At 46.2% G+C, this 25937-nt stretch overlaps 2 protein-coding genes across 2 annotated transcripts in view; both read right to left on the bottom strand.

The window, feature by feature from the left end:
* Positions 1–1914: 1914 nt before the first annotated feature.
* LOC119391991 (uncharacterized protein K02A2.6-like) lies at positions 1915–2772 on the bottom strand. Its single transcript, XM_037659628.1, has one exon. The coding sequence runs from the start codon at positions 2770–2772 to the stop codon at positions 1915–1917; it is 858 nt and encodes a 285-aa protein (XP_037515556.1).
* Positions 2773–25789: 23017 nt separating this feature from the next.
* The window catches only part of LOC119391038 (uncharacterized), a 595212-nt gene continuing 595064 nt past the window's right edge, over positions 25790–25937 (bottom strand). Inside the window, exon 6 of the mRNA XM_037658738.1 lies at positions 25790–25910. Within this exon, the coding sequence (XP_037514666.1) occupies positions 25884–25910 (27 nt within the window). The 3' untranslated portion in view covers positions 25790–25883. The remainder of the gene's footprint in view (positions 25911–25937) is intronic.

Genomic DNA, 25937 nt, shown 5'->3' on the forward strand with positions numbered 1-25937 from the left:
TGGAACCAATTGGAACCAGGTGGAGATTTTCCAATTGGTTCCAATTTTTTTTTAACTGGGTTCACTCAAGTGGGAGTTCACTTACAATGCGCAGTCTTCTAGAGGCTATCATGATGGTGATAGTTTTCGGATAATCCAAACACAAATTACGGCTAGCTTAAACAGCTTTCCTGTTAACAGTTTTTTAATGGCTTTACTCGATTTTTTCACCATAGATGCCATCCGGCATTAACACAAAACAATCTTCTCTTTCAGCAATGACAACACGCAATCCTCAGAGGCTATCATGATGATGATAGTTTTCTGATAAGCCAAACATAAATTACGGCTAGCTTAAAAAGCTTCCCTGTTAACTGGTTTCAATAGCTTCACTCGCTTTTTCACCATAGATGCCATCCGGCGTTAACATAAAACAACCTTCTTTGTCAGCGATGACAAGACGCAATCCTCTAGACGCTATCATGATGATGAGAGTTTTCTGGTAAGTCAAGCGCAAATTACGGCTAGCTTAAACAGCTTCCCTGTTAACAGTTTTCTTAATGGCTTCACTGGCTTTTTCACCATAGATGCCATCCAGCATTAACATAAAACAACCTTCTTTGTCAGCAATGACGACACGCAATCCTCTAGAGGCTATCATGATGACGAGAGTTTTCTGATAAGCCAAACACAAATTACGGCTAGCCCAAACAGCTTCCATGTTAAGAGTTTTTTTATTGGCTTCACTGGCTTTTTCACCATAGATGCCATCCGGCATTAACAGAAAACAACCTTCTTTTTCAACAACGGCAACACGCAATCCTCTAGAGGTTATCATAAAGATGATAGTTTTCTGATAGGCCACGCAAATTGCGTCTAGCATTAACAGCTTCCCTGTTAACAGTTTTTATTTGCTTTATTCGCTTTTTCACCATAGATGTCATCCGGCATTTACACAAAACAACCTTCTTTGTCAGCAACGACAACACGCAATCCTCTAGAGGTTATCATGAACATGATAGTTTTCCGACAAGCCAAACACAAATTACGGCTAGCTTTAACAGCTTCCCTGTTAAGAGTTTTTTAATGGCATCACTCGCTTTTTCACGATAGATGACATCCGCAATTCGGGAGTTTTAGCCTGTAACGTATGCTTCCTTACGTTGCCGTTACCGGATTACGTTTACCGTTTTACCGGAACTCGAGTTTTAGTAGTTTTTTAGCGGCCAAAACGTAAACCTTTACGTACTTACGTAAACTTTTACGTTTCCGCAAACAACAAAGTGGTGATGATAACAGCATTTAAACTACATTTATATTGATAATATTGAATTCCGCTGCGGCAAAATTATAAGAGAGGTTTTTAGCGTGTGCAGCATCCCGGTATAAACGAAGGGGTATAGCAATACCAGGTTACCAGGCGATGGTGTCGACATCATGTGACGCTTCGCGCAACCACAATCATGGGCACGTTTGTTGTCGCTTAGTGTTCTCGAGGAAAAAAACTGATTAAAAACGCAACTCATTCGTAATAATGCCGCTGCAAGGCATTGACATTCGAATAGAATGCCCGATGTTTACATGACAGCACGCAATCCTCTGGAGGCTATCATGATGATGATAGTTTTCTGATAGGCCACACAAATTACGGCTAGCTTTAACAGCTTCCCTGTTAACAGTTTTTTAATGGGTTTACTCGCTTTTTGACCATAGATGCTGATACATGCGCAGATGGCCGGGAGATAGCCGGAGACTAGATAGCAAAAATAAGACATAGCGCTACGAGAGCTCAAAACATACTGACTCTTTATTTTCCCGCGTCCCCATCTTTCACCCTCAGGCGTGACGCCACAACACACACAGCAACAGAGCCGCGCGCGGGCACTGGATGTTAGCCATTACATTGTGACACTCCTCCCCTCTTAAGAAGAATAACTACGGGGAGTACCTAAGCACTGGTTTCCTCGACCTGTTGCTGCGCAGCAACACTGGTGTGCAAGGTGCAGCCACGGAAGAGTCACTCCCCACATGAACACCACTGTTGCTCGCAGTAATGTCAGTGTTTATGGCACAGCCCCTCTCAGGCGAACTTGTAGACGGCTCGACAGCCTCTTGCTCCGGCATGTCCGGAACAGTTGATTCAAGGAGAGGAGGCTGTTTCCATTGTGATATGGCCACAGCACTAGCATGGTGAAGTGCATCCGTTTCAGATGTACCCCGTGGCCCTGTCTGGGCAAGACGCAAGTGGTCACCGTGTCGGTGCCATATAGACCTATCGTCGAGAATGACGCAGGCCGACGGTGGGCTGACGTCGACAACACTGGCCCCCACCCATGGTGCTCCCTGTCGAAAGTTTCGCGCATACACGCTGTCTCCTGGTTGCAATGACGGAGCTGGCCGGGATCCTCTGTCGGCATAAAACTTCTGCTTAAGTTGCCTTACAAGTACCGACGTCTGCAGGTTTGGCCGCAAGACATCCAACGTTGTCTTGAAGGCTCTCCCTGTGAGGAGTTCGCACGGTGGCCGACCCGTTACTTCGTGAGGTGTAGTCCTGTAGTGGAATAAGAACCGGGACAGCTGTGCTTGGAAGTTGCCCGACCCAGATTTCTTGAGTTTGTTTTTGACAGTCTGTACTGCTTGCTCTGCGGCACCGTTGGACGCAGGGTGATACGGCGGTACCAGCATGCGACGTATTCCATTTCGAGTCAAGAAGTCCAGGTACTGTGCACTGGTAAAAGCAGGGCCATTGTCCGAAACTATGATGTCAGGGAGGCCGTGCTGGGCGAATGCCATTCTCAAGGCGGAAATGGTAGCGTCTGCTGATGTGGAAGACACAGGGAAGACTTCTATGCATTTCGAGAAGGCGTCCACTATAGCCAAGAAGGTATGCCCTAGAAATGGTCCCTGGAAATCAATGTGAAGCCTAGACCAGGGTCACTGTGGAAAAGGCCAGGGTGTCTGCTGCACTGGCTGGGCAGCTCTATGTTGAGCCTGGCACGTAGCGCAGCTCTTCACACTGTTTGCGATGTCATTGTCAATGCCTGGCCACCAGACATGGCTCCTGGCGATCATCTTGCTCTTCTCAATACCCGGGTGGCTGGCATGGAGCACACCAAGTACCTGGGCCAGCAATTTTTTCGGAATCACGACTCTTGATCCCCATAGTAGACAGCCTTCATGGAGACTGAGTTCTGCACTTCTGGCACTGAAGGGTTTCCACTCTGGTCCCGCTGGGAGGCTTTCTCATTTCAACGCAGATAGGACAACATGGCTCAATACCGGATCGTCCCTTGTGGCTCGTGCTACAACAGCTGGTGAGAGGAGTTGTGGATATGCCTCCTGCAGCATGAAGATCTCAGCAGGGCGAGGAAATGCAGTGCAATCGTTGGGCAGCGGCAGTCTACTAAGCGCATCGGCATGCCCGAGCTCTTTGCCAGGTTTGTAGACAAGTTTGTAATTGTACGCGGAGGGCTTCAGGGCCCTTCTGACTACTCTTGGCGAAGCCTGCACAGGAACAGGCTTGTTGGCATCCAGAAGTCTAAGAAGTGGCTTGTGGTCAGTGTGTGCTTCAAACGGTGTGCCCCACAAGTACTGGTGGAACCGATCCACGCCAAACACCAAGGCCAGTGCTTCCTTGTCAAGTTGACTATAGTTTTGCTCTGCTTTTGATAAACTTCTAGAAGCAAAAGCAATTGGACGTTCTCGGCCATCAGCATCCTTGTGCGCCAAGACTGCGCCTATACCGTAAGGTGATGCATCACAGCTGAGACATACAGACCTGTCTGGGCGGAAATGTACAAGAACGGGAGCTGAAGTCACCAGATGCTTGCAGGCAGTGAAATCATCTTTCTGGTCCTTTCCCCACTGCCACTTCTTTCCATCACCAAGAAGCAAGTGCAACGGACGGAGAATTGCAGAAAGGTTGGGCAAGAAACGCCGATAGAAGTCGACGAGTCCCAAGAAGCTTTGAAGTTCCTTCACATCTTGTGGCACAGGAGCGTGCAGAATGGCAGACACCTTGTCCATGTTCGGAGAGAGGCCTTCCTTACTGATAATGTGCCCGAGATACTCAACTTGGGGTATGAAGAAGTGGCACTTCTCGAGTTTCAACTTGAGGCCAGATTCTTGAAGTTTGCCTTGTACCGCACGGAGGTTGCGACAGTGCTCGGCATCATTTGCACCAGTTATGAGAATGTCGTCAAAATAGACCACTACACGTGGCAGACCCCTGGGCAAGTTCTCCATCTCGCGTTGAAAAAGAGCTGGAGCAGATGAGACCCCAAAAGGTACGCGGGCGTATTGAAACAACCCATGTGCGTCGAAATCGTGACGTACTCTCTAGAGGCCTCATCCAGGACGACTTGCTGGTATGCGTCACGCAAGTTCAACTTCGTAAATTTCTCACCTCCAGCCAGCACAGTCTACAAGTCCTCAATTCTTGGAATAGGGTAGCGTTCCACCGTCGCGACTGGGTTAATGGTGACACCAATGTCCCCACAGATTCTGATGCGCCCATCCCTTTTTGTCACGGGAACAATTGGGGCAGCCCACCTAGCTGTCTTCACCGGAACAATGATTGAATCTCTTATCAATCGCTGAATTTCTTGCGTGACTCCGTCTGTCAAAGCGTACGGCAGTGGGCGTGGCTTGAAGAACCGTGGTGGAGCATCTGAAGGTACATGTAGTGGAGCTGTCGCACCCTTGAACGTACCCAAACCTTCTTCGAACACTTCAGTGTAATCTTGCACTACGTGTTTAACATCAGCAAGTGCATGAATGTTCACTTCAACGTCGGAGCCGCCGATGCCCAATTCTTGCATCCAGTTGCGTCCGAGCAGAGTGGGTGATTCGTTTCCGGCCAGAAAAATCGGTAGGTGAGCCTCCTTGCCATGAAAGTTTACATGGACATCAGCTTTGCCTTGTACCTTCTTTAAATCCCCGGAATAGCTTCGCAGAAATACTTGAGACGGCTGCACCGGAATTGAAGGTAGAAGCTGTAGCAAACGCGACTTGGCAATGACTGAGATGCTCGCCCCCGTGTCCACTTCCATGCGGAGCGGCTTGCCGCAAACTTCAACACTGACGGTAAAAGGTGGAGGCGCCTTGGTGTAGTCAACTAACCACATGTCGAAAACTTCGGCGGGCGAAGCTGTAGCGGAGGCTTCACCCTGGACAGTATTTACGCGATGACGGTCGCTCGCCGACAGTGAACTTCGGCCCACGAACGAACGTGGCCTGGGAGACCCGTCACTCTGTGATTGCTCGTCTTTTCGTTTCGTATTGCAAACTTTCGCCAGGTGGCCGCGTTTGTGGCAGTAACTGCAGATGGTCTTCACGTGCCGGCAAGGGGACGCCAGGTGTGCATCCCCGCAGCGATAACAGGACACGCCCACCGGCGCTGCCGAGACGCGGAGGGTGGAAAAGAAGGTGCTAGCGTGAGCTTGCGCTATCTCCCCTGCATCCTTCTTTGCTGCTTCCATTGCTAGGGCGGTCTGCACTGCGTCTTCGAAAGTCAGGTCCGCTTTTTCCAGCAATCTTGTTTGGACGTCTGCGTTATTGATGCCACACACGACGCGGTCGCGGAGCATGTTTTCATCGGCATGCATCTGCTCTTCAGATGCATGCCGCATTCCACGAGCGGATTGAGTGGCCCTGCATGGCCCTGCTCTCACTGGTCCGCCGCGACTCTCTTCACTTCGTGGCACCTCTGCTCGAGTTCTTCAAAAGGAAATTGCCATTAATAAAACGCACAATGAAATACGTGTGTACATAAACAGCGTTTGGCAACTGGACGCCTCGCATGCCGTCGATGAAAGCGAGGCTTCGCTTTCCGTCGTTTGGAGCCAGGCTTCGTAAGCAGGAAGAGCTGCCACCGCCGCAAGAGCACGGGGGTCGTTGCACACTCACTGAAACGCCATCCTGCTTTTACGGTGAGATATTCACTGCGAGGTTCAAAGTCTACAAACACATCCATCGCGGCAATCGCGAAAGCCGCGGCCATTTGCACGCGTGGTGTGTGGTGGCACTTTGTAATTCGCTGAGAGCAATCAGATTCGTGACGACACCGCTTGAGGACCGAGTCTGGGGCGGGAGGCCTGCTTGTTTTTTGAGGAATACCTGGGAGTTTGTGAGCGAGAGTGTGCATCAAGTAATTGTTTGTGTACGAACTTTCGGTTGTTGTTGACGCGGCCAATCAGGAGCCCTGTGTGTGTTAGTTAGTATATAGGCCCTCCTACTTCTATTGGCACGTGCTCCTGGAGGCGTGGTCTTTGTGTAATCAAATTAATGTGTTTGGTGTTCTTGCCAACTTGGGGGTCGATCTAGAGAAGCTAGGAACGAGGGTCAGTCGACCGAACGAGAGCGGTCGAGGAGACATTCGTATGTTAAATGTTTAGCTAAGTGCATTGAGGTAATTCTTAGCTCCACAGGCATTGAGTATTGCGTCTCCGGATTGAACATGATATCCTAGCGTCAGGCCAGAACCAATCGCTACACAATACTCCATTTCTGCAAATCCCGAGTCCAAACCGCTGCTCACTCGTCCAGAGCTTGTCACCATGACGAGGGACGTCTTCGCAACAGAACTCCTGCCCAACTGTGAGTATTTTTACGTACGTTATTGTTTTCCGCACGGAGTATTGCCACTACGCTAGCACCAGCTGATGAGTGCATAGAGGCGCTTTATTCTCGGAAAAATTATAAAGGGTGTCCCAGCTATCACGCAGGACGACTTCCAAAAAGGAACGGCGTTACGTGAAGCAAACCTAGTACACATTGTTCCTAGTACACTGAGCAGCCACTACTAATTTTTTCGTTAATGATAATTATTTAAGGAGTCATAATTATATGTGTAACTCCACAATTATAAAAATGTCAATGAGGCATATGTGGGCATGTTGAAATGACATCTAACTCCGCTACTTTGAACAACGTCGCATTATTTCCTGTTGATATAGAAAGCCCGCGAAATCTGAAAAATGACACGTTCTGACGTTCCCGAAAACGCAGACTGGACCCCAGACCTCTGAAGATGTTTACATGCATTTCCTCAACCCAAGCTTCGGCGAAAAGAAGCCCCCCCCCCCCCCGGGGCTACTTTTCGGCTCATTTCGGAGCACAGTTTGGGGAAGAATTCTGTTGACGGTCCTCGCGGGCCCACCGCGCAAACACCCGGATCGCGTGACGGCTTCTCTCGCGAGCGGCCACTACAGCGTCGAAGTGCCGGGCGCCCCCTCAGTTAACAGTTTTATGGCATGGGGGTGTCAGCAGAGCGCCTTTCGGCGGCCCCCTTCACGCGATTCCCTTAACCTCCGCGGCTGCCGGGCTCATTATCGCGTCCTCCGTGGATGACCGCCTGCGGCGTTCCAAGAAGAACAAGCGGCAACTGCGGAGAATTGCGCGGAAGACACTGAGGTGGGGATGTCGAAACCCGACCTGGACATCGTGTCGTGGAACAACGGAAACTGGAGCGACGGGCGGGGCCAGAGGCTTTTCAACGCGGGCGCTCGAAAAACACTAATTCACCAATAATTCACGCATCAGCGGACAGCTCGCCCGTTCCACTCTCTCAATTTGGACCTTCTACGTTTTTGCTTGTTCTACGTTGCTGGAGAGGGTGTTTTCCACTGGTGTAGGCTGCGGGGGCAGTCGTCGAGATTGACACGCACTGGCCGACAGGAAAATATGTCGCATCAACAGTGCACGGCATTGGTTAAATGCCAGGGAGGGGCGGTCGTCGGGCCGATACAAGCAGACTGACAATGAAGAATGTTGTGTAAATAGTGACAATTGGTTGGGCGTCACGCAGAGGCGGAGTTGGGGCCTAAGAAAAGCGGCCGCGCGAACACGATCGAAAACGGAACGAGTCGGAATGCGAAAAAAGGAGATCGAGACAGGAGACGATGAGAAGAAAAGAGATTAGAAGAGCCCCGGACAAATTGGACAGCGACCTAAGCAACTAACCCCGAGCCCCGACTCGCACAGCCAGCCGGCCCAGCCCCGAGGCCTCCATCAACGGACCTTTCGTAAGACGAGCTTCCTCTCCTCTATTTTAACGAACTTTGCGGGAAGGGAGGCGGTGAATTTAGACATTGCGCGGTTTTATTAAATAATAACTTCATTGTGTGTGTCCTCGTGTGTTACCTTTACTGAGTCCTGTTTCTGCGCTATGTTTTCTTTAGTAACTCTATAACCTTGATTGTTCGCGCCATTGCATTCTAGCAGTTACTTTGAGTATGTATCCTGTGTCGCGTATCACAAATGTTTTATTCATGTATTATGATTTTGTGTAGCGGGTGTTGTGTGTTGAGAGTATCTGCGTAGGCAAGTTATGAGTACTATTAAATAATTTGTTTGTAAATAAGGAAAACTCGTTGCCTCTTTTCCTACCCGGCCCCAGCACGAATCCCTTCGAGAGATGCGTAGCCAAGAGGGAGTGAGCGAGAGTTTATAGCGCCGACATTAGCGTTGGTCGAGTATAGGGATTTAGTGGCCTCCCCTCTTTGGCGGACGTCTCACGTGACTAGACTGCTGCGGGCATCAGGAAACAGCACCCTCGAACAGATTCAGTGTGATGTAGCCAATATCAAGGAATAAATGCAGAAATTAAAAAAATTGGCCGCGTATCTGCGTGCTTTGCTGCAAATGTCGCCGAAAGACGATAGATTAGCGCTTGATGGATGGATGGATGGATGGATGGATGGATGTATGGATGGATGGATGTATGGATGGATGGATGGCATAAGGCTGTACCCTTTAGATCGGGCGGCGGCTCACGCCACCTAACCGTAATACAGTTAAATACTAGCACTATGTAGGTGAAGGAATGTTCACTCGCGCCTTGATTGTAGCCACCAATCAGATATCCTCCTCCTGGTTATTTCTACCCGCTTAATGTCTATTTTACCTTCACTGTCCCTAACCCCAATGCTATGAACAATTCTTCGCTATCAAGTGTTCAGCCCGTTTCCTCCTCCTCTCCACACGCACTACATAACGTGTCTATTCCTTCGTATTTGGCTCGGTACGTCTTGGTCCGCATACTCCCGTCCTGGCCTCAAACAGCAGAGAACTACCCCGAGAATTATCGTAGATCTTTTCCTTCGCAATTTCCTGCTTGAAAGTTCGGTAGGTCTCCAGTGCTGAGTTTATAATCATCATCATTTTCCACATGTCCCTCTCAGCTTTCTTTCACCTTCTTCTTAAAATCTTAACCGATAGTTCCCTTTGGTTCGGTCTCCTTCGTTTTCTAAGTATTTACTTGTCAATTTTCTGGTCCGCTTCCTCCGTTTTGTATCGACATTCCTCATGTACAAGTAGCTGAAAACTTTCCCAGCCCAACGCTCCTCCCCCATTTCTCTCAATCGCTCCTCAAATTTTATCTTGCTGCTAGCCTCCCTGCCCTCAAATTATATCCTCCCATGTCACCTTGTAACCCCCTGATTTGGTGTATTCCCGTGTGCTCCCAAAGCCAGCCTACCTATGCCACGTTGCTTAACTTCTAATCTTGCTTGAACCTCTGATCTCATACACAAGACTGCATTGCCGAACGTCAGACCGGAAACCATGACCCCTTTCCAGATCCCTCTCACAACGTCATACCTATTGTAATTACACAGTGGCCTATTTTTCATTACAGCTACATTCCTGTTACCTTTAGTCGCCACGTATCTTTCGTGCTCCCTTAAATACTCAGCCCCGTTGCTTATCCATACGCCTAGATATTTGCATTATCCACTATTTCCAGCGTGACCTCCTTATCCTATGCTCACTGCCTTGGTTATCATTCAAAATCATGACTGCCGATTTTTCCTTACTGAACTTCAAATTTAACCTATCTCCCTCATTACCGCAGATGGCTATCAATCCCTGCAAATCTCCTTATGGCGGCCATTAATACTATATAATCTGCATACATCAATGCTGGTAATGACTGTTCAATGCGTTTTCCTTGCTTGACAAAAGAGAGGCTGAAGCCAAGTCCACTCCCTTCTAATTTGGCTTCTAATCCTCTTAGGTACAGCATAAATAACAAGGGTGACAGGGGACACCCCTGTCTAAGCCCTCGTTGTATCTCTATAGGCTTGGATACCTGCTTTTCCCATTTTATAACTACCGTGTTCCCATTATAAATATCCTTCCACAAGTGCTCTGAATCACACTATCGTAGGCTCCCTTGATATCCAGAAATGCCAGCCACAAGGGTCTGTATTCTTTTCTGCAATTTCAGTGCACTGCGTCAATGAGAACTGATTGTCCTCCAACCTCCTTTGTTTCCGGAACCCGTTTTGCAGTTCCCCCAGCACCCCCTCATCATCTACCCATGCCTGCAGTCTTTCCTTCATAATTGCATCACCAGCCTGTACACCACTGATGTCACTGTTAGAGGGCGGTAGTTGTTTATGCCTGCTTTGTCCCCCTTTCCTTTATAGATCATGCTCATCCTGCATAGTTCCACCCATCGGGGACTTCACCATCCACTATTGTTTTGCTCGCTGCCTCTCTAAATGTTTGCTTTGACTTCGGACCCAATTTCTTTATGAGCATAATTGGGATGCCATCAGTGCCTGTTGATGTGCTACTAGGAACTCTCTTCTCTGCCCTTTCCCACTCTCGTTGTCCAAGTGGAGCCACTGCGCTACTTGCTTTATAATTGTCTGTTAGGGTGCATGTGGCGCTCCCTTGTTTTTTTTTTAAATGTTTCTGTCATCATTGTTCTTATATATTCCATTGCCTCATCCCCTTCTAGCCTGATATCTTGAGCTGTAGTTATACCCTCTGCTCTAGGCTTGTCTTGTTACTCAGGGAGTTGAGGTGGCTCCAGAACTTTGCAGCTGCCTTTATATCCTTCTTGTTTACTTCTGCTAACCACTAGTCCCCCTTTCTTCTAATCTTTTCATTGATGAGATGGGACGCTTCCCTTCTACAGCTTAAGAAGTTATCCCATTTTCTTTGGACATCGTCTTCCGGTTCACCCCTCTGCTTAGCGTATCTGTGTTCCTTGGAGGCTTCCTGGCGTTTTACTATGGCCCTCTTAACTTCCTCGTCCACCAGCTCTTGGGTTTGTCTCTTTTTCCCGGTCAACTTCGCTCGTACTTTAGTAAGCTCTAGCTCAACAGTCTAGTTAGTTTTGTGTACGTCCACGCTGTTTAGTATCCTCGGTGATTACGTTTCTCAAGTTGTTTAGTTGCTATTTCTATTTGCCTTTCCGAATAAAAGTTCCCCTGTGGGGTTGCTCATCTTGCCCCCTTCCTATTTCATTTCTCTTCCAAAACTCAGCTTGATACGCTTGTGATCACTACCTAGGCTTCTGAGCCATATTCATCTATGTTCATAACCCTTAGCCTATCATACATTGTGTGACATCAGTGCGTAATCTATCGTTGACTGTAGCCCTCCTACCTCCCATGTGATCTGCCCTTCACACTTCTCAGTACTCTTGCAAATTATAAATCATGCCTTTTACACATATCCATCAGCGTTTTGCCTGTTGAGTCAGTATACCCATCCATATCCTCTATGTGCGCGTTCATATCTCCCAGTATAATTACCTCGCACTCTTTTCCTAGTTCGTCAATATCATTTGCTATGCACTCCACCATTTCTTGGTTTTCCTCTCTGGCTTTTGCTCCTGTCCACAAGTATACGAAACCAAGGAGCGTCATCTGCCCTGCCATCTTTCCCTTTAGCCACAAATGTTCCCTGCACTCCTGATTGACCCATTGCCAACCTGCACCCTTATGAATAAATGCTCCAATTCCACCCCCCCTTTCTGCTGCCTTCTGTTCTATTTCAATATTCCCATGCGTAGTCCGGATTGCAAGGTGGTTGCTCCATGTCCCTAAGATGCGTCTCTACAAGCCCATATACCATCAGTTCCTCCTGCCTCAGCTGCTCTTCTATCTCTCCCCACTTCAAGCTATTCCTGCCACACTGGACTTCGGCATGTTCGGCACATTGGACTTCGGCACATTGCACTTCGGCATTGGACTTCGGCACAGTGACATTGGACTTCGGCAGTTCAACCTGATGCTATGAAGGCAAGCGAACTGGATTGCACGAAACAGCCTCAACCTATTATTTCAGAGCTCGTTCAGAACCATGACCTAGGCCTCTTAAAATTTGACGCGGGTACTGGATAAGCAGTTGTGTCTGACGCTCTGAGAACGGAAGTAGTTGAACTCGGTGTCAAGTATTTCCAAAATCGGGAAGGACCTTTCTTGCCAACAAACAACCGGTCAATGACCAAGGGTTGGTTTAAGAAGAAGTTAGGCGATGGTCGTGGTGAAGAAGTGACCCGATCGTGGCTAGCCTACTCTCCCGCCAAAAAGGCAGCATTTTGCATTTGTTGCCTCCTTTTTTTCCCGCTCAGATCAGCTATCATCTTTAGAGCTAGAAGGGGGATTTACTAAGTGGAAGACACCCGAGAGGATTACTCTTCATGAAAATGCAAAGAATCACCGAATGTGTTTCAGACAGTGGAAAGAAATGGAAAGAAATTTAATGAGTGCCGCAGAAGTAATTGATGCCGACCTTCAGTCACAGATGGAGAAAGAAAAGCACAAGTGCCGTGAAATTCTGAAGAGAGTCCTCCATTGCATAAAATTCCTTGTTACACAGAACTTGGCATTGCGAGGGCACCGAGAGAGTCTTCAAACAGGCCACGAGAGCAATGTCGGAAATTTCATTGGTCTTTTGAAGTTAATTGCTGTTTTCGACCCCGCCGTAAAGCAACACCTCACATACGTTGAAAGTCATCCCGGATCCACATCGTACCTATCACCTCTTGTACAAGACGAATTCATCCACATGATGGCTTCCACAGTTCGCGAGTCCTTGCTGCAAAGAATCCGTAAAGCCAAGTATTACGGCATTATGTTCGACACGACTCCCGGCCAGGCACACTGTGAGCAAATGTCAGAGGTTGTGCGATACGTGGAAGTTTACTTCGATAAGAAATCAGTTAATGTTGAGGAGTCCTTCCTCGGTTTTATCCAGGTAAGAAACAAAGATGCTGAGAGCTTCGTTGACGTGATCCTAAGCAAGCTAGAACAGGACAAAATGGACCTACAGGACTGTCGGTCACAGTACTATGACAACGCTGCCGTGATGGCTAGACAAAAGAGTGGTGTCAGTCAAAGAATAGCGAAAAAAAAACCAACTGGCAATCTTCGTAAACTGCGACTGCGATAATCATTCGCTCAACTTGGTCGGAGTACATGCTGCCAAAGAAGACATCATGATGATGACCTGTTTTGGGACCATCGAAGCACTTTACGTGTTTTTTTTCTCGCTTAACGCAGCGTTGGGAGAAACAAAAAAATATGGTGCCTGTTGTTGTCAAGTCCGAGTCGGAGACCAGATGGAGTGCAAGGGTCGAAGCGGTGAAACCGTTTGGTAGATACCTTGAGGGGATCCTTGAAGTTCTTCAAGGTATGGCAAATAACGACGAAGAAACGAGCGAAACGAGAAGTGATGCCACACTATTGCACAAGCGGATGTTAAGTTATGACTTTTTGATTTTGCTCGGCTTGGAACAGGATACTGGCGAACTGGGAGCGCGGAAAAAACACAAAGGACGAAGCGAGGAACCACATAAGACGAGCGCTCTTCTTATGTGGTTCCTCGCTTCGTCCTTTGTGTTTTTTTGTGTTTTCGCGCTCCCAATCGTTCGCCGAACGAAGAAAATATAACTCGGCTACCAACTGGCCTTTCGATCCTCTAGCACAGATACTGGCTCGTCATAGAGAGGTAGACTGTGCTCAAAAAGGCTGCAAGATCCAAAAATTTCAACTTTCACGATGACTGCCTTAGACACGAAAGCCTTTGCAGAGATCACTTTCATGACGAAAGGGAAACCCTGGTCACTGAGTCACTCGATGAAGGGCTTAGTCTCTGTGAGGCGTGTGATGTCGATGTTGAAAGGCGTTCACGACGAAAAAAACAGATGCCTGGTGCCTTTTTTTTTTTCCGCGCTCCCAATCGCCGAACGTGAATTACCAACTGGCCACCTTTCGATCCTCCTAGGATACTGGCTCGCATAGATCGTGCTCAAAAGGCTGCAAGATCCAAAAATGAACTTTCACGATGCTGCTTAGACACGAAAGCCCTCAGAGATCACTTTCATGGAAAGGGAAACCCTGGTCACTGAGTCACTCGATGAAGGGCTTAGTCTCTGTGAGGCGTGTGATGTCGATGTTGAAAGGCGTTCACGACGAAAAAAATCCTGGTGAAAAGTCGAAAGGAGAAGCGTTAACGGCTAAGCAGGAAATAGAAAGGGTCATGAAGTCCACACTCGAGTCTTCATTCTGAAATAGACGAGAAGTTTACTAGCCTGCAGGACACAGATGCCAAGTTTGGCTTTCTCCTGGACATCAACAAGCTGTGCTACAGCGACGACAAGAACGAACTAAAAACAAATTGCTACACCTTTGGATGGTTTTACTGTTCCGACGTTAACGCGCAGGACCTCTATGAGGAGATTTTAGATTGCCGACTGTTGCTTTCACAGCGGGTTGACCAGAAAGTGTCAAGACCTGAAGAACTTCTGAAATTTATTGTAGAGTATGGAGATGATAGCGTATTCCCCAACCTTCGCGTCGCTATTCAAATAATGTTAACCATAGCGGTCTCCATCGCTGGCTGTGAGAGGTCCTTCAGCAAGCTGAAATTGATACTTTCCTATTTGCGGGCCACAATGGGCCAGGACAGACTTTCTGATGTTGCTTTACTGAGTGTGGAAAGAAAACAAACTGAAAAAACGAACTTTGATCTCATTATAGAACAGTTTGCTTCATCGAAAGCAAGAAAAGGGCTGCTCTAGTTTTTACGGAGTGTCCTAGTGCATAGTCTTTTTGATATTTGTGTTATTAATAACCAAATTAAAAATAAAGTGTTTAAATATAAAGATTGCGTTTTTCTTGACAACAATTGTTCACGATCAACATTAGCACTGGCGTCAAGAAAGGCAATAATATGCAACAAGGAGGAGACAACAGGGTTGGCCGGAACGAGTTTTTCAACGCATCATTAGCATTGATAAAGAAATGTAGTCATAGTATGCCGATTTGGTGCACACAATACATAATTTTGAACCATACATTTCATGGTAATTCAGCGAAAAACTATATGAACTGCTTACATGCCTACTTCGTCGTTCTCTTTTGTGTGGTTGTATGCAATTTACGAACTTCGTATATTTCGTGTAAAGCGAGACGACAACAGGACGCAGGCGAGGTCCATTTGTTCTTTCACTTTTTTTTCTATCCTTGTGGACTTCTAGTGTATCATATGATGCATGGATGTGCAAGACGGCTATAGTCCAGTCACCAGTGTGTGAACAATCAATCTAGAAAGCGCTTATTAGCTTGCAAAAAACAGCCAGATGCACATGGCGTTTTCTTGCACATAGATAATAATAATAATAATAATCAATCAATCAATGATTTATTTAACGTGCCCAGGAACAACCGTAAGGTCTTTATGCTGGCGCACGCAAAAAAAATACAATAAAAATAAACAATACAATACAGACAGTTTTCAGAAATAAAAAGAGCAAAAACACGTAGACAAAGAGAAATGAACACAATAGGGGAGGAGTAAAATAAGACAACACGAGAAATATTGACGGGGCATAAAAAATTAGATTGCATATATACAACTATGTGGAAAGACTGAGAAGGGATGACTTTGTACATTGTGCCACACTATGTCAAAACAGTGCAAAGCTCGGATAAAAATAATGATTGTGGGCTATGAAAAACGTCAAGATCAAGAAAATTAACATTATAGAGACTTTGTATTCTGTGAACGGTAGAGTGTTGGAAGAAGCAGGCGGGTACATGAAACGGTCTGTTCTCTCTGGTTAACTTACGCGGAATTCGAAAATTTACACAATTGAGAAGTACAGGGCAGGATATGATACCGTGGACTAGCTTGTAAAGAAATAAGAGATCAGAGCGATTTCGTCGGCAGTGATAATAATTCAGCAGTACTTGAACGAGATCCAGAGTCATTTTTAGCAAAGCGATGGTTATATATGCTGAGGAATTTTTTCTGGACTCGTTCAATGGTGTTACCGCTGGATTGAGCAATGCCATTCCATATCACGGACGCATACTCAAGTTGCGGAAGACATATTGCCGTGTACAATTTGTGTAAGGCCATGGGAGACCTGAATTCTCGAGATATTCTACAAACACATCCGAGAGAACGAAGGCCCCGCATAGCAGCACGCTTAACGTGAGAAGAAAAGTTTAACGCGCTGTCAACAACAACACCAAGATCACTGATTTCATAAACCTTGCATAACGGCACAGAATTGACAGAGTATTGAAATGACACGCTAGATGTTTTGCGAGTGATAGACATGAATTTTGTCTTCGAGGTATTCAGAGAAAGGTTATTACCGTCGCACCATTCGGAAAAAGAGCGCTAGTCTGACTGCAGCAAGCGACAGTCGTTAACTGAATGAATTTCCTTAAAATCTTGATGTCATCGGCATACAAGAGGAAAGAAGAATTACGAATGGCAAAAGAAACATCATTCAGGTAAATTAAAAATAGGAGTGGGCCTAATACCGACCCTTGAGGGACCCCACTAGTCACTTTATACAAAGAAGACGTTTGGCCATTTACGGCAACATAACAATATCTATTGAGCAGATAGCTCTGCAGGAGATTCACAACTGACAAGTCAACATCAAAGTGCGCAAGTTTAACCATAATCAGCGTGTGGCTGACAACGTCAAAAGCCTTGCTCAGGTCACAGGAAATTACGTCAACCTGTCCTCTCTGAGAAATAGGTGTGGAGATCTGCGTCATGAAACTAGCAAGATAATAATAATAATAATAATAATAATAATAATAATAATAATAATAATAATAATAATAATAATAATAATAATAATAATAATAATAATAATAATAATTATAATAATAATAATAATAACAACAATAACTATCATTACCATCCAATGAGGGGCGCCAAAATATATTTGCCATGGGCGCCGTCCCATCTAGTTAGGCCACTGCATGCCGCAAACCAGTAGCACAATGCAGAATGCCGCAACGGCTACCATTGCGGCATCAAAACAAGGGCTACACTTAGCATTTTTTGCTCTATCGTTCTCCCAGGATAAGGCATGAGAATCATTGCCTTTCTCTTATTTTTAGGCTGTTCAAGGCAGGAAAATGGACAAATACGTCATAAGAAAGCGGAAGGCTCCCGACGAAGACGATGCAGGTCAAGCTGCTCGTCAACGGGCGCCAGATCACCGCTCTGTGGAACCACCACATGCGAAGTTTCGTCGACTGAAAGTATTGTTAGCATTCCATGCATGCCGGTAGCTGCGCGACTGCAAACGACCGCTGGTGCTTCAGCTCCTTGCACTCAAGTAGAAAAGGGACGACATTACCAACCAGCGTGGAAGCTCACTTACAAATGGCTCCATTACGATGTTTTATTAAACAAAGTGTTCTGTGAGACCTGCCGCGCTGCTTACACGATGAGTGTACCTTTGCCTAAGACATCGAGGGGCAAGGACTCTTGCCTTGCCTTTGTACAGAATGGCTTTTTCAACAGGAAGAAAGCTCTGGAGAGATTTAAAAGCCACGAAGCCTCAAGTTTCCACCGTGCAGCTTTAGCAACTACGTTATCCATAGCTAAGGGTGTGAATGTTGCTTCTAGCTGCAGTAAAGGCAAGCAAAAGGAAATGAAGAGTGCTAGAAAGGCACTGCTAGCCATTGTATCCTCTTTGCAGTATTCGGCATCTCAAGGCCTAGCGGTACGTGGCCATTACGATGATGCAGAAAGTAACTGAAGGCAGCTCTTGGAACTACGTGCAAATGACATACCCGAGCTAAAATCTTGGCTTTGCCGATCTGGGCACAAATGGCTTTCCCATGACACTTTTAACGAACTGTTGGAAATGATGACTCACGACGTTCTTTGCTCGCTGACAAACGAGGTCCGGGAAGCAGGGCATTATGCCGTGATAATGGACGAGACGACGGATATATCTGTGAAAGAGCAGGTATCCATTTGCTTTAGGATTGTTACATATAAACTCGAGTCACAGGAGTTATTTTGTGGTTTATATAACGCAGCAGGCACTAAAGCAACCACACTCTTCGCCATCCTCAAGGACATACTCTGCCGTTTTAACCTGCCTATAGTCATGTGCCGTGGGCAATGTTACGACGGCGCAGCAAACATGGCGGGGCCAGCACCATGAGCTCCAAGCGCTCGTGCAAGAGGAAGAGCCCCGAGCGTTGTACGTTCACTGTATGGCGCATGTCCTTAATCTTGTGATGCAGGACTTGAGCCGCAAAGTGACCATGTGTCGTGACTTCTTCAGCATGGTAACTGAGCTCAGAAGCTTTGTAACGTCCTCTCCCATGCGTGTCGGTTCGTTTCAAGCGCTGCAAGTGGAAGACGAAGCTATTAATTTGAGAAAGTTTTGTCCCACAAGATGGACGCTCAGGGGTGCTTCTCTCCTCTCGGTCCTTCTTAATTATAAAGAGCAGATGGCATTTTTCAGCGACCTGGCACATGATGAACGGAATGACGCTGGTGCGAAAGCGAGTGGATTTTTGAAAGTGTTGCCTAAATTCGACACTTATTTGATGCTGAAATTGCTTCTTCTTGTATTCTCGCGTTTGGAAACGGTAAATACCGCATTACAGAAACAAACGCTGACATTCGACCGAACAGAGAAGATAACATCTGTTAGGGACAATTTGAATGAACTAAGAAAAGGATTTGCTCCGTTTTGGAAGAACACATGTGCAGAGGCAGCTGAGCTTGACGTTGACGAACCATCTGCTTCAACGCCAAGAGAAAGAAAGATTCCTCGCCGATATGAGTGGATCCGCTGGTCACGTACACCTGTCGTTTCAAGACATGTATCGACAACGGTTCTACGAGGCAGTGGATGCGGTACACGCCTCGCTAGACGAAAGGTATCCGCTTTCAACATGGCAGCACATGGCTCACATCGAGCGCTTTTTAAGAGATGGAGAAGACAGTAAATACCTCTGTGAGTTTTATGGAAAGATTTTGACCAAGACGCCTTGAGCTTCACCGTGATATGCTCATTGATATTGCGAAGCAACACAATATACCAATGAACAGATTTCATGATACTGTAGAAATGTTTTCAAGCGCTAGCGGCGAAGAGCTGAGAGCCCTCTTTCCAGAAGTGACTAAACTTGTTAAGATTGCATTGACCATTCCTGTGACATCATGCACGTCAGAACGATCGTTTTCCTGTCTACGTCGCATAAAAACATACTTAAGGTCCACCATGGGACAGGCCCGCTTGAATCATCTGGTGCTTCTGCACGGCCACAAAGATCTCACTCGCAAAATAGACATTAATCGCATTGCAGATGATTTCATAAACCAACGACTGTACCCGAAACCCTTTCTTATTGAGGGCTAAGCTTTGCGCACATACATGCACAAATATTAGTTTTCCTGTGTGCTGTATAGATATTCCGCTTGGCCATTTATCGCCACACACAAGTCACCCTTACTCTGTCCAGTTTAATACGCTTAATAATTATTCGTTTATTATACATTACTGCCATTGCTAACTTCATTCGTTTGGTTTGTTAAAGTTCCTCTTATTACATGTATTAAGTGATGTACCATATTTGAGTTTTTGTATTTGTGCATTCTGCGGCGCCTAGCGATGTACAATTTCTCGCATTACTGTATTTGTGTATTCCGCGATACCTTGTATGCCCCTGTTTGACCCTCGAAGTTCGCAGTGTTGGATAGCTGGATAAATAATGTTGAGCTACGTCGATAAGTATAGGAGTACTGATACAAAAATTTTACATCTTGTTTGTTTCTGTTGCAATAAGTATCTAACGACCAACTTACCCCGGCTGCAAACCTCGTGGGCTCGACCGCGCAATGGTTAATTTTTTAGAGACGGTTCTGCCGAGCCCAGACGCAGCTTTGGTTTCAAAGCGCGATAAGTGAGGCAGCACCCAGAATGGCTTTCATGAACGTAGCTGGCTACTCACAAAAACCGCGTTCACATGAGCACCGCGCGGACAACTCTTTTGAGCGAAGACTCCCTGGGTGCTGATGTAATCCCCTCTGGGATGTTTCAAATATGCGTGGTCCTTTCAAAATTCACTGTCAAGGCGAGGACGTCAGTCTGTGCTCCCGTGCAAGTCTGCCGCTCTTTCTGTTGAAAAGGTATGCTAGGAGAGAACGATCGCAAGGATCGTGGCAGCCAACACACACTCGTGATGCAGGTGGCGGTTGGTTGTTTACACGAAAAAAAGGCGCGTTTCGCGTGCAGTGGCGCGACACGCACTTTAAAATTGATCTTAATATGCCCTCAGCTACATTATCCGTTCATATTTCGTAGATGATGCGTGTTTCTGGACACAAATCTATCCCACAAGTTATCTCACCTTCAAAATTTTATCTCAGTATTCCTTTAACTGGTGTTTAATTCATTGGTCATGACTGTGTGACAATGTGAGTAACATATGTGAAGTTCAAACGATTATTTGCACGAAGGTGACTTGCAGTGAAGTTTTTTTCTTAGTGTGCATCTTCTGCATGTGTCATTTGGAAATACATTGTTACATTTATTGGAAAATAAATGTTTTCTCGACAAGAATGTCAGATGTGAACTTACAGCAATGTTGATGTGTTCGCGGCAGTTTGCTGTTTTCATCAGCAGAACGAAAAAGTACGATCACCTGCGCGCCCAAGCGTTTTTTCAAAACATGGAAAAGGGTGAGGAGGAAAATGAGAGGATGAAAAAGGGTAATTCGAGAATGAGTACAGAAGGCGGCAGCGAAGATCCCGGCGCCCCCCCCCCCCCCCCGGAAAATGGAAAAAATCTGCGCCTATGCCCCGTGCCTCTTACTCATGACACAAACACAAATTACAAGCTAGATTAAACAGCTTCCCTGTGAACACTTCTTTAATAGTCGCGCCACTGACGGACGAGGACAGAAAAAAAAGAAGGTGCACAACACTGGCGCTAACTCGCAACTGATTGTTTCTCTGTCCTCGTCCGTCAGTGCGCTACTGAATCATGATGAATCCGTACCAACTAGCTCAAGTTTCAATTCTCACTTCTTTAATAGCTGACTCGCTTTTCACCATAGATGCCATCCGGCATTAACACAAAACAACCTTCTTTCCCAGCAATGACAACGCGCAATCCTCTAGAGGCAAGATTTGGGGCTACTAGGTTCATGTTTTCGGGTCCTTCCGTGCAGTCCTTGACTTCTAAGCGCTCAGACACGCACCTTGAGTGTTCTTCTCGGTAGTGAGCCTGCAGAGGGCGTCTATGCTGAAAAAGTCGAGTGAAGCCGTCAAAAATTTCAAAAAGAAAGTGATTTAAATGGCTTAAAGTCAAGCAGCAAGCGGTAGATTTACTGCGTTTGGTTGGCTTAGAAAGCTTTACTCTAACAGTCAAAGAAAGCCAGAAGCATGAATCTAGAAGTGTCCTTTTCCTGCAAGACGCACAGGCAGGATTCACCGTTTAGAGCGATAGTGACTGAAGGTAATAATAATAATAATATCTGGGGCTTAACGTCCAAAACCACGATATGATTATGAGAGACGCCGTAGTGGAGGGCTCCGGAAATTTCGACCACCTGGGGTTCTTTAACGTGCACCTAAATCTAAGTACACGGGCCTCAAACATTTTCGCCTCCATCGAAAATGCAGCCGCCGCGGCCGGGATTCGATCCCGCGACCTTCGGGTCAGCAGTCGAGCGCCATAACCACTAGACCACCGTGGCGGGGCAGTGACTGAAGGTAAAACGTGGCATCAGCTAGTAGCTTGCTATCTCCATAAACACGTTTCAGTACTTATTAAATATTTAGTAGATGAAACTCCAGGAAGCTGTAGCGCTTTTAGTATCGACGTGCAAGCTACATTATTCCTCACGCAGAACTAATGAAATATTGTGCATCTGTGAAGACAGTGATGAAGCCTAATTTGCAAGTGACTGTGGGATATCTCTTGTGAACATTCTGAAAGTTTTGTTCTTTATTTAAAATCCACATTATTAGATGGCTAAGTGAACTGTATGCCCAATATGAATTGCCTGGGTTGGCTTAAAATGTTTTTCACTTTGTTCATGATTATTTAATTATTTATGATAAAGATGTGCAAGCCAGCAGTGTTGTGAACGTTTTGAAAGTCTTTAGAGAGTATGTGATGAGTCCTTAAGTTAATTCATGAGGTTGCTTAATATAATCAGTTGCAGTTACTTGACTCAGCAATGCACCTCAAATCCTTACATACTTGCTGGATGTGTAATCCTAGGTCAATAAAATCTATTCTCAGTATATCTCGGGCCATTCGAAAATTGTTAAGAATTGAATTGCAGTGTTTTGGCTAAGGGCAGTCGTGTTCAAGTGTTGCATTCGTACTATGCGCCTAGGGTATTTACGTCCAAATTAAGAGACTGAAATCGGCTACATTCCCAGACGACGCTGCACGCAGAGCGGGTGAAAGTATCATTAGGATAGTAAAAAGATGAACCAGAGAGCTCAGCAGCAAATAAGACATACAACGCAAGGCTTATTTACCATACATCCATCGCGTTTCACATGGGCACGTTGCTAATTGGTTCGGCCACTGATGTTGTTTTAAGTGCTCCTAACAAGATTCAACGTATCTGCCATGCGGTGGGCAAAAAAACTGACACGGAAGGTGAGAAGAAGTGCATTTGTCTTTCAAGAGAATGGGCAAAGAGTCTAAGGTGTGGATAGAAGTATTTTATTTTTTAAGCTTAACCTGCGGTCATGTTTATATGGGTCAGACTGGCCGTTGCATTGAACATCAGAAGTCATTGGACAAAAGTAATTACTCACACTAAGCCGATCGTTGCAAAAACTGCCATTACCATCCTTTGTGGTGTGACACTGAGACCTTGTTTAATCACAGAAATAAACTAACGCGTGAAATAACTGAAGCCTTACACATCAAAGGATGTGCAGATAACTGCGTAAGCCAGCCTTCGATTGTACTGACAAAGAATTCCCCTTTTTGAGTGCTACTTGACTTTTTTATTTTTTATATTTTCTGCTGCATGTTGTAGATATTTTTTCTGTACAAAACTTTTTACTCTCCTGATGCATGTAAATTTTCCTATTATCTCGCAAACGAGCGCTGAAGCTAGCCTCTGACAACCTTTGTCAGAACCTGTGCTTCTTCTGACAACCAAAGCAAACATTAGTGTGTTGTTTTGTGCTCCTGCGAAATTAAACAGTATTTGCCGTTTGACGAGGCCATACAATTCAATGAACCGGGAAATAGGTTGTGAGAAGAAGCACAGAACTATGTATATCCATTGTATTGAAAATGTTGTGTATCAGATTACTCTCACATGTGGTCGATATTATGTAGGTCAGATGGGTCGTTGTGCTAACGATAGAATGAGAGAGCACGACAACAATGTAAAACGTGCACAAGATGGCTGGTTAGCCATCCACTGTAGGTCGTGCACGTACTCACCAATTTTTGAGAAATGTAGTGTTGTCATTAAACACAGGGATCGCCTAACACTGAAGTTGTTGAAGCGTATAAGATGCGCACTTGGGTGAAAACTTGTCAGCACCCCGTCAATCGCATTATTGCTCAAGGAAATGGAGTATCTACGGAGGCGTTTGACGTAATCTGTCTCGGTTGTGCTATTCGCGGCCTATCTGCGCTATGTCCAGTGACGCACTATTATGCGAGTGGTTCATGTGTATTTATAGGCGATGCATTTGTTTTTTCACAATACATTTGTTGAGTTCAGCGCTGTGTGCGTTCCCTTCCTGTGTGTTCTGTGGTTTTGCGCTGTTTTTTTTTCTAATGCATGTGGAAGCTGCACTTCTCCGATGAGCCGGCGCAGGCTAATACGAAGCGAAAGGCAAACAACGTAACTGCGTCTAGGGTGCCTCGGTGACCCCATCGTGGCCAGTGTCCCTCGCTGGTATCGAGACGCTTTAACCATGACCTCCGATATCGCGCGCCATCTGGGAGTAAGCGCTAGGAAGTGTCGATCGTGACGCATTACATCTTTTCACCTCTCACAGATGGCCAGCACCGGCGTGCTCTGCCTCGTCTACCTACACCGCCAACAGAGAGCACCGTGCGAGAGATAATGTGTAAAAGATATAAGGCGCGTTCGTGAAGTGTCCATATCTGCCAAGGTAGCTCAGTCGGTTAAGTGTCGGGCGCTTACCGTCGCGGCCGCAAGGTCGTGGGTTTGATTCGCAGCGGCGGATCTTTTCCTTGGTTTCTTTTCTTTCTATCAACGTCATATCCGTAACGGAAGTACTTGGTAGACTTCGGCATAAAACACTTCCGTGTTAATATAAAGCTCACTACACCACTGGCGCGCATGCGTACACATCAACAAGTGAAAGATCATGGCAAAAGTTGTGCACGAGTGCGATCAGTCAAATGATACTCACTCCCCCGCAATCAAACTGACGTTTAGATGACACAGTCCATGCCCTTTTTTTTGGGCAATGCGCGCCCAACATCTCGCGTGCAACGGGATATGTTTTGGGGGCTTTTTGCATAAAAAAAATCACAGCATATCCACGGAGTGAATGATGATGAGTGGGCGAAGCTGCGGAGGTTCATCGGTAAACCGTGAATCTTCCGTGAATTCTGCCCAGTACATCATCACTGACGTGAGATCGGGCGCGTTTATACTAAAGGTTCGATGAGTTATGACGACTTGCAGCTCGCTTTAATTTTACATGTACGCTGTGAATTTTCATTGTTTAGAAAACCATTGCTTTAGAAAACATCTGGCGTCTTTCGTTAAGCAGCTGGCGTCTTTTCGTTTTGCGTTAGAAACATCTGGCGTTCGTTCGTTTTGCTTTTAGAAACAGTTGGCGTCTTTCGTTGGTTTATTTCATCACTCAACGGCGTTTTGAACAAATTTTTCTTGTTTAATCACGCACAGGAGAATTCTCACCAAGCACTACCTTGGAGGTAAACAATGGCTGCTAATGGGAATGAGGCACAGAAGAAGTGGGCTATAGCTAACACTTACACTTTCTACTTCTACTTACGTTTCCTACTGGAACATGCCAATGGCTGCTAATGGGAATGAGAGACAGAAGGAATTCGGCTTTTAGTTAACGCGCACGCTGCGAATTTTCATTGTTCAACAACGCACAGGAGAAATCTCCCACCGGCACCACCTTGGAGGTCAAGATCTGGTACTAGCGGTACGACTGGTTACGCAATACTCCGAGGGGACGAACGGGTGCCGCCTTAAGGAGCTTCGCCCCTAAAAGAAGGGCAGAGATTGTGTTAGCGAAACGTCAGTGCGTTTGCGGGGGAGCGAGGTGAGTGAGCGCAACATGTTCTGAACATTTGTCAAGTCTTTCACTTGTTGATGTGTGCGCAGGCGCGACTGTGGTGTACTGAGCTTTATATTTCCACGTTTTCTCCCGAATAAAACCAGTTTTATAGTGAGCGCTCGTTCAGTCGTCTTGCCTTCTTGCACCCGTCCTTTTGCGCTCAAATCTATTCCTAACGCATTCAAGGCTGAGGTGTTGTGGTATAGAGATGATTCGTGTTCAGAACGCCTGACAGTACCTGTCGTGTTGAGAAATATGAAATCCCCGTTTGAGTTGCATCGATGTCAGACGCAGTATGGTTCAGTACGGCCGGAGGGGCGAGATAGCTTTACGACGAAACAATGTTCTTTGTCGCCGTTCTTTTGCTTGTCTGGTGAACAGGTATCTTGAAGCGTTGCTGCAATTCGCATAGGTGCCGCGGTGTAGTTAAGTGATAATAATGCAAGAACAGTCACCACAAAAACAAGTGTTTATTCCGAACTCGCTCTCGGCGTGTCGGCATACCCGCAAGCCCTCCCCGAGTCCAAATAAGAGTGCGCGCCACTTCACTTGAGCGAATCCTCGTAGCACTTCTGAAAAGGAAGCGAGAGCATAGGCGT

The sequence above is a fragment of the Rhipicephalus sanguineus genome, chromosome 4 (genome assembly GCF_013339695.2).
Source record: "Rhipicephalus sanguineus isolate Rsan-2018 chromosome 4, BIME_Rsan_1.4, whole genome shotgun sequence".
Classification (NCBI taxonomy): Eukaryota; Metazoa; Arthropoda; class Arachnida; order Ixodida; family Ixodidae; genus Rhipicephalus; species Rhipicephalus sanguineus.